General features: G+C 32.8%; 1 protein-coding gene and 1 pseudogene across 13 annotated transcripts in view; both read right to left on the bottom strand.

Moving 5' to 3' along the window:
* EDEM3 (ER degradation enhancing alpha-mannosidase like protein 3) overlaps positions 1–16,156 on the bottom strand; it is a 64,911-nt gene that overhangs the window by 25,363 nt on the left and 23,392 nt on the right. For all 13 annotated transcript variants that reach the window (XR_010114746.1, XR_010114745.1, XM_055233691.2 and 10 more), the window contains exons 7-13: positions 11,703–11,837; positions 9,187–9,292; positions 5,354–5,451; positions 3,640–3,765; positions 3,360–3,443; positions 1,737–1,820; positions 1,079–1,203 (exon numbers count right to left, since the gene is read on the bottom strand). Coding sequence is in view for 11 of the 13 variants with exons in the window: in XM_055233691.2 (XP_055089666.1) it covers positions 1,079–1,203; positions 1,737–1,820; positions 3,360–3,443; positions 3,640–3,765; positions 5,354–5,451; positions 9,187–9,292; positions 11,703–11,837 (758 nt within the window). In the remaining 2 variants the exon portion in view is untranslated. The remainder of the gene's footprint in view (positions 1–1,078; positions 1,204–1,736; positions 1,821–3,359; positions 3,444–3,639; positions 3,766–5,353; positions 5,452–9,186; positions 9,293–11,702; positions 11,838–16,156) is intronic.
* Positions 7,348–8,020, bottom strand: LOC129458109 (riboflavin kinase-like; annotated as a pseudogene).

Raw genomic sequence — 16,156 nt, 5'->3', positions numbered from 1 at the left:
TTCTTGCTATTATTTGTATGCCTGCTTCCAGAACCTAACCATTTCTCATTAGCTGTGGTTAGGGATGGAGATTCGAAGCCTAATTAACCATTATCCGAATACTAAGTGAAGAACTAAGGGACAACTCTATGGGTAGATGATGAGTGCTGTGTTTCTCATGTCTTCAGTCTCACTGCCTGGAACTTCTTTTACATCTTTCTTCTTCTAATTCTGGGTTATCCTTCAGGACATAGGATCCTTCAGGAACCCTTCATTGACTATCACATCCCAACTTGTGCTTGATGCCCCTTTAGTATGTTTCATAACACATATACAATGTTTTAAAAGTCTGCTTATTGGCCTGCCTTCAGTGATTCAAAGACAGAAAGGACTTATCTTCATATCTTTAATCCTTAAAAACTAGTAAGAGCCCTGGCACATAAGGGGTCTCAGTAAATATTTCTGGAATGAACATTTGCTAACCAAATGAACAAACAAGCTTTGGCATTCATTTAGAGATGTGATAACCAGATAAGTGATCTTAGAATTAACAGAATGCTTGTGAATTTCATGTGGAGCACTTTTTATAGCTTGAATACTTCATACCATCTACATCTATCCACTGTCTAATGAAACAGAAACTACCACTGGTCTTTCCCACTCCTGCCAAGTCAGCAACGGTGTAAGAGTACACACAGCTTTTGAGGAATTCTTGGCTGAACACGAATCATATTCCAGATCATTCCTCATCTTGGTAATTTCTAATGTCTTATGTAATATAAAAGGAAACTATTATCAAAGAAGAAAAAAAGCCACATTTTAGACAGTCCTAATACCAAGGTTCTGATATTTAACATCATTGATTCATTAATTTAAAAATCATTTGAGCACCTACTATATGCCAGGGACTATGATAAAAATACAAACTTTTCAAACAAATTAAAATTAGTCTATTCAACAGTTTAAAAAAGTAAACACAAGGAACAAAGGTTTCTATCCTTTGTAAAAGAATTAAACTTATTTGAATCCTAAATGGTAGTTGCATTTTGTGTTGTTTCAGAGAGACCCTGAGGAAAGGGGATGTTAGCAATTGTCTTACCTGTCCTCATGGCTTCCAGTACGAACATCCTTCATGGCAGCAAATCCACAAGGCACTCTAGCATATTTATTTAAATTTTCAATAAGTGTCTTCCCTACTTCAAGGTAGTAAGGATCTCCTGTAGCCTATTAAAAAGGAGAATATATGTATACATATATATAGCTTATATATTACCACATATCCATTCATTTATCAAATATTTATTGAGTACCTACTAGGTGCCAGGCACTGTATCAGGCACTGGAGCACATTATATAGAACTGAGTTCTGAAAAAAAGCTATGAATCTGCTTTACAGAATTTCTTAAATACACAATTATAAAATTCAACTATATAACCTTAGTTTTTAAATTTCTAATGCTCAGAAAGGCTGCCTGACTGAAGAAAGGCAAGAGACATGCTTTAGGAAAGCAGCTCTAGAACATAAAGTTTCTCTTTAAAGAAACGTTTACATAATATTTTTTAAAGAAAAAAACCTTACATGTCAATTCTTGCATCATTCAATAATTCTATGGACTAGATGAATAAGAACCATGATATATCCAATCATTATAATATTAAAAGGGGACTCTGAAAACCCAATTACAATTATAAAAGAGTGAGAGATCCAACAGAGAACGGGGGCTAAACTTTAAGTAAAATGGGGTATATTTTCTTACTTTATATAAGAAGTAGGTACTTTCTGCAAATTCTGGCCTTAAAGGATGTTGAGCCCAGTGTACTCTGAAATCTGTGGTAAACGCCTGAACAAAACAACATACAAAAGGCATAAAAAATGTGATTAAATAAACAAGTAGTTCTAGAATATATAGAATATATATAAATAGGTAAAAGCAATTAAAATAGCAATCATGACATTTTCATCAATAAAACATCAATTTTCATTGCTTAAAATAACAATTCATTTTGCAAAGGCTGCTATTTTTACCAATTAAATTGATTATTTTTTCAATGATCATTCTGGCTATTAGAAAACTCAGAAAAACTCAGTAATGAAACTCAGTAATGCCACTACATGGGTCCTGGTGGTAAACATAATTGTGTTTTCTTTTTATCCTTCCCTCTACTTTTTCTTCTGAATTATTACTTCCCTAGTTCTCATATTTATTTTTAAATTTTTTAAATCGACAAATAAAAGTGACATATATTTATGGTATACGACATGGTGTTTTAATATATGTATACACTATGAAATGGCTAAATCAAGCTAATTAACATATGCATTATCTCACATACTTATCTTTTTTTGTGGTGAGAATACTTAAAATCTCTCTTAGCAATGTGCAAGCATACGTATTTCATACTTTAGCTTATATTTTCTAACAGCCTCAAATCTTTTGTGGAATACGACACAGCATTATTTAGAAATAAATAAAATTAGTCTATTTGAAATTTATTCAATAACAACAATCAATTGGTTTTTAAAAGAAAATAAAAGCAAACAAAAACTTTTATGGGAGCTAAATAAAAACCTCATTTGTGATAGATGTATTAATTGAAACCTCAGTTTATTCTGTATGGATATGAATTGTCTACAATGCACAGTCCTACTCACCTGAAGGCTAATAAAACTATACTTTCCAAAACAAACACTTTAGGAACCCTTCTAAGTTGGTGGAATGCTTAGATATCTCACAGAGGGTAGTCAATAAGCAGGGATAGAACAAGGCCATACACACATTTGGAAATTTTTAATGGTACATTTCTGGAAAGCCAAAAAGTATGCTATTAAAATCTTGTCATATCAAGCTAGCAAGAATATTTATTACTAATATGATGTATAAAAATCAGGAAGAATAATTCTCAATCAGCATGAGGAGGAGATGGCATTCTCTACATTTCCAGAGGGCATGTGTGAACAACAAAAGTATATCTAATATACACAGTTTTCATAAGACAAGCTTTAGAAAATAAAAAGTGACAAAATCTTCCTAGCTGGTAGGTACATACAAGAGTTAGAATGACAGAATATTACAATGGTATTAAGTTAGGAAGAGTTGAGAAGAACTAAGCCTGGAATTTTTTTACATAAAATTTTAAAAATGTCAGCATTACCCTAAATCAGACTTCTCTTAACACACAAAGAAATGCAGAAACATATATAATACTGTACAAACCAAAAATAAACTATTTAATAGGAAAAAAAAAAGAACCAACAAGCCTTGAAGATGCCATTTTCTATCTTTATATTAGCAACTTATAGTGTATATGTGTATGTGTGTGTGTGTGTGTGTGTGTGTGTATGTGTGTGTGTAAGATTATTCCAAAAATTATTTGCTTACCTCTGGTAGAAAATTGTGTTTTTTAATCACCTGATACAACATTTCATGAGTTTCAATAGCAGGTCTAATATCCCCCTTTAACACCTAGAAATCAACAACAATAAAATTACCTAATAAAATATGAGCTGATTTTATCTCTAATCATTACATAAACAGAAAAATGTATAAAATACAATTCTGAACTGCAACTATGTTTTGTAGTTCAGTTTTAAAGATCAAAAATGTGCCTAATTAACATCATCATCTTACGTTCATATTAAGAAGATAGAATTCTTTATACCTGCAAGCCTGGGAAAAAGGCAAGCAAAGCATCCATCCAAGTCCGAGCATTCAGCATTGGTTTGTGGATATGCACATCAAGTAGAAGAGGTGGCTGGCTAATATACCTCATTATGGCATCATAGTGCTAAAAGATCACAACATGTGTTCATGAAAGTTAGATGAAAAAAGAGGTACTACTCTAAACACATTAAATAGCACTGTGAAGAAATTAAACTAGAATTTATATATAAATTCACTAATTACCAATTTATATAAATATTTAAGTTATTTTAGATGGAGATCTTTCTAAAATATGTATGTACTCCTTTATGTCCTCTAACTCACAGGCAGACTATTAAAGACTATCTGTAATATAGGACCTTCTGAGAAAAATGGAACTGAACATCTCTATGTCCTGTGGTGTTAGCCCGTGGTTAGTATGTCTTTGTGGCCCACTGATGCTCATAGGTCCCCTTGGAATACAGCTATCAGCTTCTATATTACAGAATTTGCTTTTTCCTGTATCTTGGAAGTTTGATCCCTTCTCGGCTAACAATATTTTGGCGCTCACTACTATGTAAACTAATGCAGTTAATCACTGCTGCCACTCTTATGGTTTGCTATCTCAGCTTACTATGGTCTTAGAAAACTCTTTTTCCCTTCTTTTGTCTTCTCCTAGATATTTCTCAGCTTTGACAAAAGGTTGAGTTGTGATAACAAGCCAACCAAAACAGTTATTTGTCCCCATTCACCTCAATAAATTCTTGTTATAATCTAATAAACAATCCGTGATAATTTTATAAAGTATTCAATTAATGACATTAACTTTTACTAATTTTTTTGCAAATTTACCTATTATTTAATCACTATTATTGAATATTGGCCATAGGTTAAAGGCACTGCTCTAATCACTCTGAATGCATAAACTCGATCCTCCCAATAACCCTATAAAATAGTACTAGTACTCCCATTTTGTAGATGAGAAACAGGGGCAAATAATATTAGTTACTTTCCCAAAATCACAAAACCCATAGGTGGTACAATCAAAATTTAAACCAGTACATCTCTCATACTTTTAATCACCATGTCATACTGTCTCATACATATAACATGGATGAACCGATAGGTGAGCAAAGAAGTGGTAGATTAGTTTAAAAAGAATATAGTGATATAACTGATGAGTTTGCTATATTCATTTCAGTTTGCTTCAGTTAAAAGGGTGATTCAATTGGGTTCAATAATCCTCCCACTTTTCCCAAAAAATATGCTTGTGGTTCTGAGGCAGTCTTAAGACTTGCTTTTGAAATGAATACTCACTAGTTTCTCCAGGTCTTCAAAGCCCTGTATCCTTGGTGTAATCAAAGACTAAGCCAAACTTCCAAGATTTCAAAAAGAATTGGAATCCAAAGGAAAAAGCTAACTAGTAACATATTTCAATAATTCTTATCCTTGTACAAACAAGATTAGGTAAAACTCAAATCTATTACATCTCTTACTGGCAGATCTGCAAAGTTTCTGATAAAAGGTTAAAATAAAACTACTTTATCAACTAATTTTTTGGAATGTATATCACTTTTTACGCTGTCCCTGTTCAACATCATCAGGAAATACTGACACAAAACCACTACACATTTTAAAAATTATTTTTACAATGTCATTCAGGTAATGGAGTTTCTATAAAAATCTGGACTCAAATGAAATTGATTATAAAATATAAAACTGTATCAACTTACTGTGTTAAATCTTTCCAGAAAACTGTCATCTCCAAGCAAGACATAGGCTTTTAACAGATATTCATAATATGAATCAATCCCTGCTCCAACTCCACTATCTATGGAAACACAAATGAGATTTTTCATTATACAACTGTTAAATTTTTTTTAAAAAAAATATCACTTAATCAAGATATCAAGGCCTGAAAACATTGAGACTAATCACAGTGATACCACTATAACTTACTACTGTAACTTCTTATAATCAATACAAAACTTTGGAAAATGTACACAATTAACTAACCCCTAAACACACTACCTGATTCTCAAAACCAATGATTATTTAACAACATGCAAGGGTAACAATAAAATATCAAAGAACTTTCACCCACTTAAGGAGAATATAATTAGTGGCAAATAAGACACAAATGTTTTTACTTTTTCCATGTTTGTTTTTAACTTTGCTTCATAAAGCCACTAAAAATTGAGTCTTCTTTCAAGTATAGGATTTCTAACTTAAAATTTTGATAAAGAAATGAAAAAACCACAAATGGCATTTTTTGCCATAAATTCATATACCAAAAAGTAAAACATAATCCAACTGAATTACATATACTTCCCTCTTCTCCAACAGCTTCAGACATTTTTCTATATATTTTGTATTATTAAAATCAATTCTAATTTATGCAGATAAGAAAAAAATGATTTATAATGAATCATCTTCAAAATTACCTCTACATACTTCTACTCCATCCCTCCATCACCACCAAATCTGTTGCTAAAGTGAACCATGAGGCAATATACTCTTTGAGGGGGCCCAAAGCAATCTGTAATGTTGATTTATTAATTTTCCAAAGACTTCAACTTTTTGCCAATATAAACAAAAAGATGCAAGTAGCCAAAAATCATACAGTTAGTAGGAAGAAAAATCCATACTATATAGATTATTTAATGTTTATTTATGCCTTTCCCTCAAGCTATAAGCACTCCTTAGATTAGCTTTAAATTACATTGTGCATATATACGACTACACCAGTTTAGATTTGCCCTGGAACAGATAATTATATTTAAAATAAATAATTTTCTAACTATTTCATAGTTTAATTAGCTCTTAGTTTCACTAGCTGGAAAATAAGCATCTTGTGTTCTTTAAGAAACTGTTATGTATAAATGAATAGTAAATTCACTTAAACCTTGAGGTAATCTAAAGATGAAGTCTCTTGTTTTGCTTTTTCCAAAAAAGGAAAAAAGAACCAAAATCAAGAAAAAATTAAACAACAATAATAATATCTACTCTTAAAAAGAAATGTTATCTAACACAAAAATGAAACCTATAGATTCAAAAAACACCAATTTTACTGTCTTAACCAGTAAAAAAAAAAAAACGATAGGCAGGTGGAGTCTAGACCACTTAGAACTGAACCAACTCTAGACAAAAATGAAGATGGTACAATGATATGACTGCAAGGAAATGATTTAAAAATTTTCACAGTTTTCATGTTTGTAGCAATATATTGATGCACAAAATATCAAAAACACAGTCTGGATTTTTCCTCTTAGGTTTATAATACACTATCAAATGTCTATTTAATGCATTTGTATTTGCATTATAAATACATTAAGCCTTCTCTGTTTATGTGTATGCTATACAAGCACATACATGCTGGTAGGTTACCATGAAAATAATAGTTCTTATCTCAAACTAGTGACTTGTCTTTTTATCCATATTTATATACATTTCATTTCTATTGTAAGACACAACACTTTTCTAGTGGTACATTTAAATCAACATATTATGTTATTTTAAATCTTCATTTTTAAATGAGTATTTTTAGTGTTATGACATAATGGATTTAATTTAACAGCTGAAGTACAATATGGTAACTACACTGTACTATTTAATTCATAGATGTAGGAAAATATTTGTTTTTTAAACTATAACCAAGATGAAACTAGACAGTTATAAGCAGTGAAATACTAGAAAACAGTGAATGAATACATAAGATGATTTTTCATCAGTGGCCATTCAATATTTTGCTTTTAGGAACTTGGAAGAAATTGTCTTGAGTTTCAAATGTTCTGGTAAATCTAGTCATTTCTTAGCTTCCTCAGTATCACCCTGAATTACTGAAATAACTGACTCTGAAGAGTCAAAAGTTCTTTTCTGGTCTGAGGTTGCCAACAATGGCCACATTGAGGATTTCCCCATAGAAGTCCTCTTTGAAGATATACATGATATGAGTTTCCATGGACTTTTTTGTGTTCCTGTAGTATGGGTTCCATCCCATGCTCACCACCATCTTATTGACATCTCCACTTCCAAAACTAGTCCAACCACAGTAAACGCCAGTGGATACATCACCTGGAAGATTATCTACTACTTGTTCAGGAAAGTTAACTGTGGGGATGCCAAGATCCTTGGAGCCACGGCCAAAGCTCTGCACTACTTGGCTTCAGCAGAAATATGGCAGGTGATTCATTCTGCTGGGTTATGGGCTGTGTCTGGGTCTGTGCATCCACAAGGTGGTGCTTATTACATTATTGAAATGACTAAGTAAAATGGGCCATGCATGAACCACTAATAAGACTGTTGTGTCATAATACAATGATTATGCTTAATTCAAAATTAATTACGATTAACTTGCACCTGAGGTCTGAGGTGGGTTTAAAAGAAAAAAAAATTACAAAATTCTGAAGGCACAATTCAGATGTTTCAGGAAGCATTTAGATGACACAGAAAAATTTTATACAATACTGAATAAAGGTAACAATTTTATTTTAATATGTTTGAATTAATAATTTTATAATTTTTATTTATTTAAATGTAGGCAGTTACCTTTTATTTTACATATAAACAAGATAAGCTTTTTAGAAATAGAGAAAATGTATAAAAAAGATGCTTTCATTAAGAATATTCTAGTTTTGTATAATAATAATAATAATAAAAAAAGAATATTCTAGTTTATTTCCATTCATCTATGCTTATCAGGGTGTTTTATAAAGATAAAATCATTCTTTGTACAATTCAATATCCTGTTTGTTCATATAACATTGTTATATGTTCCTTCCCATGCTTCTGATTTATTTTAATAACAATATTCCAAAACTGACATAAAATAATTTTTTTAGCTTTTTTTATTGATGGTTATTTAGACTGTTTCCCAATTTTCTGCTATTAATAATTGCATGGGAACATCTTAGGAACAAATAATTTTCTATGTTTTGTATTATTCCTCAGACTAGATTCCCAGAAGTAAAATTATTAATCAAAGGGACTAACATCTCGTTACTGGGCACTTACTTCATAGTAAGTGTAGTACATGCCCGGCACTGTTCTAAGCACTTTACTTCGGTTAACTCATTTAATCCTCATACAGAACAACTAATTACCATTAATATGCCCACTTTACAGACATGGAATAGAGAGGCACATAGAGGTTAAATAAGTTTCCCAAGATCACATAGCTTGAATCCAACAACACGACTCCAGGGTCTACGCTCTTAGCTACTATATTTCTGTAGGTAGGAAAAAAAAAAAGAATTTATTAAACCCAGATTCTTACTAAACCACACCTTAATGTGAGATGGCTGCGGAACTCTGGTCCTCTAGTTTTCAAATGAATTATAGCGTTTCATCTGTATCCTATAGCTATAATGCTATATCCATTAAGAAACAGAATACTAAATCATCTAGAAGAAGTGTGCCACATTTGGCATCAAAAAAGAAAATCTGGCTAAATTAAAATTCCAGCAATCTGGTGAGAATCTATGCTTTATTTTAACAAATGAAAATTCTTTATTCCGAACCATTTTGAGGATGCAAAGGCTTGATTTAAAAAGCCTAACTTACATACCTTTTCGTACCCAATCTCCAGTATGAATATTTATAGTCACGCCCACTAAATTACTACTTCGCTGTCTTTTTTCCCAGAGAAAATCAAGAGCTTTTCTGGCATATTCCTGTAATTTAAAAAATAAATAAATAAATAAATAAATAAATGCATATTTGAAGAACTAAGTATCTTTGGCAAATAGGAAACAAACAAACAAAACTCAAAGACCGATAGGATATTTTAAGAATTAGGTTAAATTTCAAAGATAACTATTTATAAAACAAATTTCCTTAAAACTCAAAGCTTGGCTCTTTTTCAACCAATCAGTGTAGTTAGGAAAGACTGAATACGCTATTCAGAGGAAGGCTCACTTTGAAGGCTCACTTTCATCTACTCTTTTTGTTTTTCCTTCATGTCATCTACTCTTGTAGCACAAGTTCACATTCATACACGTGTTATTAAATTATATTAATTGCTTACATAATTAGATATACTTGTTAAAGTAATTTCTACCACTTAAATGCAAAGTAAAAATCTCCCTACTCTTGTTTAGAAAACTGGATGAGAATTTCAAAGGTAGTATGCTATCTTTGAAAGTCATTTCAGATCCTACTTTTTAAATGGTATGCAAGTTCATTAGTAAAAAGCTATTAAATCAACTAGGCTACCAAATATTTGATAACAACAAACTTGTAACCTTATGACATGTTTTTCTTTTTCTCATTTATCTACTAGACACTAAATAAAATGAGTTGGAATCAAATTTTTGGCTTTGGATGAAAAGATGTTACAAAATATAAATGCAAAGGGCAAGTACAGGCAGGTTTCTAAATTAATTTCAGAGCATGAACCTATTTAGCACTGCAGAAGGACTTCTACAAAAGAAAAAGTCATTAAACCAATTTGCCACTTGGTAGATTACAGAGTGTAAAATAGTTATAATTCTTAACTCAAACTATGCTGATTTCTCTTAAACACAAAGCAGGTTATAATTTTAATTAAATGGCAGAATTTCAGAGCCAGGAAACTTTAAAAAGATTCTATTTCCCTAGTCTTATTTTACAGCTAAGAAAACAGGCCTAGTGAAATTCAAGATTAGCTAGAGTTTAAAATTGAATTACAGGACAAAAAAAATAATATGAGAATTCAGATCTCTTTATATATTAAACCAAGGGTCAGCAAACCTTTTCTGAGAAAGACCAGGTATTTTAAGTGCTATGGGTCACACAGTAAATGGCACAATTACTCAACTCTGTTACTGTAGCACCAAAGTAGGCATAGATAAAAACAAACAATTGAGCATGGCTGTGTTCCAATAAAGCTTTACTTATAAAAACAGGCAGTGGCTGGACTTTGCTCACAGACTGTAGTTTGCCAACTCTGTATTATATCAATGCTTTGTCAACTGCATCTTCTCTGATAATAAATTACTGCATATTCAAGAATATTTTTTTTTTAAATCATGACTTTCAACAGATTTATTCATAAACACAAAATAGCCCACTGGAAAGAGTATGGGTTTCAAATTCAGAAAGACATGGATTCTAATTCCAACTCCATGCATCACCTACCAGCTGTGCAGGTCTCTCATACTCTTTGAGCCTTATTTTCCTCACCTGCAACTGCATCAATACCTGAGAGTGTAGTTATTAAAGTATGCAAAAGTGTCCACACTTTTTAATGAAGGGAAAATATTAGTGAACAAGATATAGAGCAAAAATTTAAGTTTAAAAGATTAACCAACCAAACATGATATATCTGTCCTTGAGACATCTGAACATACAGACATACATTCAAAGGCATAAATACATACAAAGTAAATTTGTTTTCTTTACATTCAGATCTAATATCTGTAATGTAAGTATACAGTCCCTATTTCTGCTTGTTCTGTTTGCCATTTGGTGGATTTTTAAACATTAACCTAAGTCATATGCTTGAAAAAGAGGGTGCTTTGTGTTACCACTGCACTCCAATGACATGCTTAAATAATTAGATTTTTTAAATGAGAGACATAGCTAGTCCACAACAACTATGTGGGGATATTAAGTCTTTTGGATAATGAATAACATTTCCCTTGCAGTAAACAAATTTACAGATTAGAGTCTCAATCAAGACTTAAGTACAAAAATTTCACTGTGTTTTAGAAGATTAGTGAAGGTTTCAGAAATTTCAGAAGTGCAATAGACCATCTGGAAGTCTAACAAATAAAACACAGGGACATAGTATTTCATATAAGACATTTATGATATCAAGGAGACATCAAATTCATTTAAGTAATATGGCTACAAAAATTTCTAAGACTAAACCTAAACATACACTTTATAGTTGATGAACAAAATGCAAAGTTGGATTTAACATAGCTCTCTTACAATGTTCTAGGTTTTTGACAATTAAAAACCATGTAAAGGAATTTAGACAAAAAGTTCACTAAAATAACAGTAATTCTCCAACTAATAATCCTAATATTTAACCAATGAAGAAGATATAAAGGTAGTTATGCCCAATACCCAGGATATCAAAGATCATAAAAAGCAAACCTCAAATATTGTTGCTCCTGTGAATCGACTTAAAGCAGCAAATTCAAGGATCAAGGTACCTGCACAAGCTGTACAGGTATCTGTCTCAGTTCCTGTCCGAGCTTCTGGTTTTCTGATGCCAAACTTTAAATTAATCTGAATACAATTAGAAAATTGTCATTAGCAGTTATCAAGACAATGACTTTCTGATAAGAAACTACTTTTCAATCGAGTCTTTGTATAAAATCATGAAAATAATTCATAAAATAACTAAACACTGAAATTCAATCTGATGATCTCTGTGACTTTCCAATTAGCATGTAGGGAAATATATTCTAAGCACATAATATTCATGAAGTAAGTAAGCTTTTATTTCATTCCATCATCAATGACATCAAAACTCAATATAATCATTTCCCTTGTTTACGCCAAGGGAAATGATTATAATCCAAGGGAAATTACACAGAGAAGGTATCTTTTATAATAATTTTGTTCTCTGGACAGTTTGAACTAGTAAGTATAAGAATAGGGAAGCAGACCAGCCTTAGAAGAAATTAGGGTTGGTTTAGAATTTGTGAAAAACCAGTCTATATTATATATTAACTAGTTCATCATAGAGAAAAAACAGATTGTTACGGTATATATTTGAAAGGAAATTAAAATTTCATTTACGGGTTTTAAGAGTTTTGAAATATAGAGTGTATCACCTTGCTGGCAGGCTAACAACACAAGGGAAATTTTTTCAAAGGGGTATTTCTTTATTAAGTCAAAGACAACCAAATAGGCCACGAGCGGTAGCTCATGCCTGTAATCCCAGCATTTTGTGAGGCCAAGGCGAGCGGATCGCTTGAGGCCAGAAGTTTGAGACCAGCTCGCCAACATGGCGTAACCCCACCTCTACTAAAAATACAAAAATCAGCCGGGCATGGTGGCGTGTGCCTGTAATCCCAGCTACCTGGGAGGCTGAGGCACGAATCTCTTGAACTTGGGAGGCGGAGGTTGCAGTGAGCCGGGATAGCACCACTGCACTCCAGCCTGTGTGACAGAGCAAGACTTTTACTACTACAATATGAACCTGGATTAACTAGACTCAAACTGAGCGGAAACTGATTAAAATTAGAATATTTTTCAGCAATCCAAATAACCAACAAAAAAGGAGGTATATGCCAAGGATTCAGCCAATAATAAATAAACAAAAAAAAAATCAAACATAAAACATCACGGGTACACTCTTGGTTCAGTTATTATCCAAACTGTATATAAAGAGAAGCTCAAAAAAATTTATGTTTCAACTTATCTGCAGAAATCAATTGCTAGGTATACCTAGTGCCTTAACAGTGTCCAATCAACAGATTCCAGGCATTTCTAAACAAACACCCCCTCAACAACAAACAAACAACAAATGTGAAACGTAGGTGAGACATGGAGATTTGATCACTGTTAATGTTGTCCTCAGTACTGCCATTTATCTTACTTTGTAGACTGCCACTTGAGACATTTTCATGTGCTATTAGTCTGGCAGTACCCCTCCATCCCTTTCCAAACTTATAATTATCTCTACCATTTGTACTTTTGTAGGATTAGCTAGTTTGAGGTGGTTCTGCACCATAAACAAGAATGAAAAGTATCTCCTGCCCCCTTATGCTGCCTGTATCCCTATCTATAGAACTAAAATTGAAAATTGATACTAAGAATAATTAACCTAAAATGAAGCAATCCTTAATAATGAAACAAAGATGTAATCGCATGAATTACACTAAGGTAAAGTATAATTTTACAAATATTTGCAATAAGAATCAACAGTGAAAAATATTTTCTGGTCAGTTCCATTAATTACTACAATCAACAGATCAATATTTATTGCTTACTTACCTACCATGTGGGGGATATTATGATAGTATACAAAGGAATAGATCTTTGTCCTCAAGGAGCTTAAAATCCAGACAGAGCAAGTAAGACAGATATATAAATAGAGAAAATAACTAACAATGAAAAGTCATAAATTAAGTGCCAAACAAATGGAAGCCACAAGTGCTAAAATGTGAATTTCAGAAAAAGAAATAATGCTGAATTGGGAGTAGTTGAGAGCTAAGAATGACAAAGTCTAAGAGTAGTCACAAGAAAGCAAAAGCAAAATAGAAAAGAATAAACATCTCTGTATCCCACTTTCAGTATCTTTTCCCTTAAAATGGAAATACTTTGAATCATTAACATTTTAGTACAATAATACTTAAGATGTTTGTATATTGAACTGTATCCCAAGATGACTGCTATAAAATTTGTAAAAGGACTATTTATTAACACAATTATCTATAGTATCTACTCATTTAAATCTTGTGTCCTTCCTGAAGATAAGTGGTATTAAACAACTTTTTTAGGGGGGGTGGGGATGGAGTCTCACTCTGTCGCCAGGCTGGAGTGCAGTGGCACGATCTCAGCTCACCACAACCTCCGCCTCCCAGGTTCAAGTGATTATCCTGCCTCAGCCTCCCAAGTAGCTAGGATTACAGGCACACACCACTACATCCAGCTACTTTTTGTATGTTTAGTAGAGATGGGGTTTCACCATGTTAGCCAGGATGGTCTCGATCTCTTGACCTTGTGATCCACCTGACTTGGCCTCCCAAAGTGCTGGGATTTCAAGCATGAGCCACTGCACCTGGCCAGTATTAAAGAACTTTTAAATGCAGAACCAAGATGCATTTCAGCATCCAAGGGGCATTACCATTTCCACAAATCAGGGAAGAAGGGATCCTGTGGTTGATCTAGGGGCTGGTAGATAGGTTCCTGTCCTCCTGACTAGGACTCAAATGACTGAGTTTAGAGATGGCACTGGTAGTAGTATCTATTACTGCAGAAATTAGTAACAAGGAGCTTATTGTCCTGCTTTCTTGAGAGGTTTAAGACAAAAAGAGATGAAAGTATTTACTAAAAGTAAACTGAATTAAATGTTTATATATTGTTTAAAAAAATTTTACTTTTAATTTTAATATGCTAAGAAAAAAAATGATCAACAAATTTAACTGTACTAATAAGCAAAGAAATCCATATTAAAATATAATTCAATTTTTCCTCATTAAGTTGGCAAAATAATAATATACAGTAACAGTTAAATGACACATGTACTTTCACACAACACTGAGAAGTAAAAAAGAATCTTTCTGGAAAGCAATTGGGCAATAAGTACCTGATTACCTTAAAAAGCATTCCCTACTCTATGACTTATTACTTCCTCTTCAAGTAATTTATCCTAAGGAAGAAATTAAAAATGTGTAAAAAGATGTGTATCAGAATGTCCACAGAGGCCAGGCATGATGGCTGCCATCTGTGAGTCTAGTACTTTGGGAGGCCAAGGTGGGAGGATCTCTTAAGCCCAGGAGTCTGAGACTAGCCTGGGCAACACAGTGAGAACCCCATCTCTATAAAATTTTTTAAAAAAAATCAGCCGAGCATGGCGGCACGTGCCTGTAGTCCCAGCTACTCAGGAGGCTGAGGTGGGAGGATCACTTGAGCCCAGGAGCTGGAGGCTGCAGTGAGCAATTATCACACCACTGTACTCCAGCCTGGGTGATAGAGGGAGACTATCTCAAAGCAAACAAAAAGAATGTTTACCGGAGAGCTATTTAAAATATCAAACTAGAAATTTAAATAAGAAGAGATTTCATTCTAGTCTGTTTAATTTTTAAAAAGTGCTAGTCACAACTCACTAAATTGATAGGTAAAGCATTGCCCTATATCATGCTATATCTCCAGTCAAGGATGACTTCTTGATGGAGGAAATGAGCCTTATTTAATTTGACTTATATTTGTAGAGAAGTTATGCCAGGTGATAGAGATGGTAAGCCTAAAGGCATGGAATGAAAAAAAAAAAAAAAAAACTTAGAGACTCGGGACACTATAGATTGTTCTGGCTGAAATGGAACAATGATTTCACTGGGATATGGAAATAAGAGAGAATGTCAGAAAGTCTACTGCCAAACTGCAAAAAATTCTGAAAGTTAAGGGACACTCAATATAATACAAAGAGCCATACAATTTTTGAAGATAATTTGACAAAAATTAGATTTTAGTGATACTGGTTTTTCAAGTGCTCTGAAGCATAAACCAAGAGAGAAAAGAGTAAGACAGGTGTAAGAAAAGAAAAAAATTGACAGAGCTTGGTAATGGCTGAGGTGTCTGTCTTGGATAAGAGGGAGAGAGTAATAGTGTTAATAAAGAATGAGAAATAAATCAGAAGAGCTCTTCCCATCTTCAATGGCTTCTTTCCCTCTGCTTTAAATATAAAATTTTCTTAGGGGAAAACCAATAAAGCTCCTTCAACTGACTTTGTTGCCAACTCTCCTTTAACTACCAACACAGAAGAAATCTTAAAATGAGTGGTTCATTCCTACTTACTTTCATCTACTTTGAATCCTTTCCTCTTTATTCACTACAACTTCAAGGCTCTGTTTGCACCCAATTCTCAAGTTTTCTAG

This window comes from Symphalangus syndactylus, chromosome 19 (genome assembly GCF_028878055.3).
Source record: "Symphalangus syndactylus isolate Jambi chromosome 19, NHGRI_mSymSyn1-v2.1_pri, whole genome shotgun sequence".
Taxonomy (NCBI): domain Eukaryota; kingdom Metazoa; phylum Chordata; class Mammalia; order Primates; family Hylobatidae; genus Symphalangus; species Symphalangus syndactylus.
Note: the sequence above shows the minus strand (reverse complement) of the source record. Positions and strands in the feature narration are given on the sequence as shown.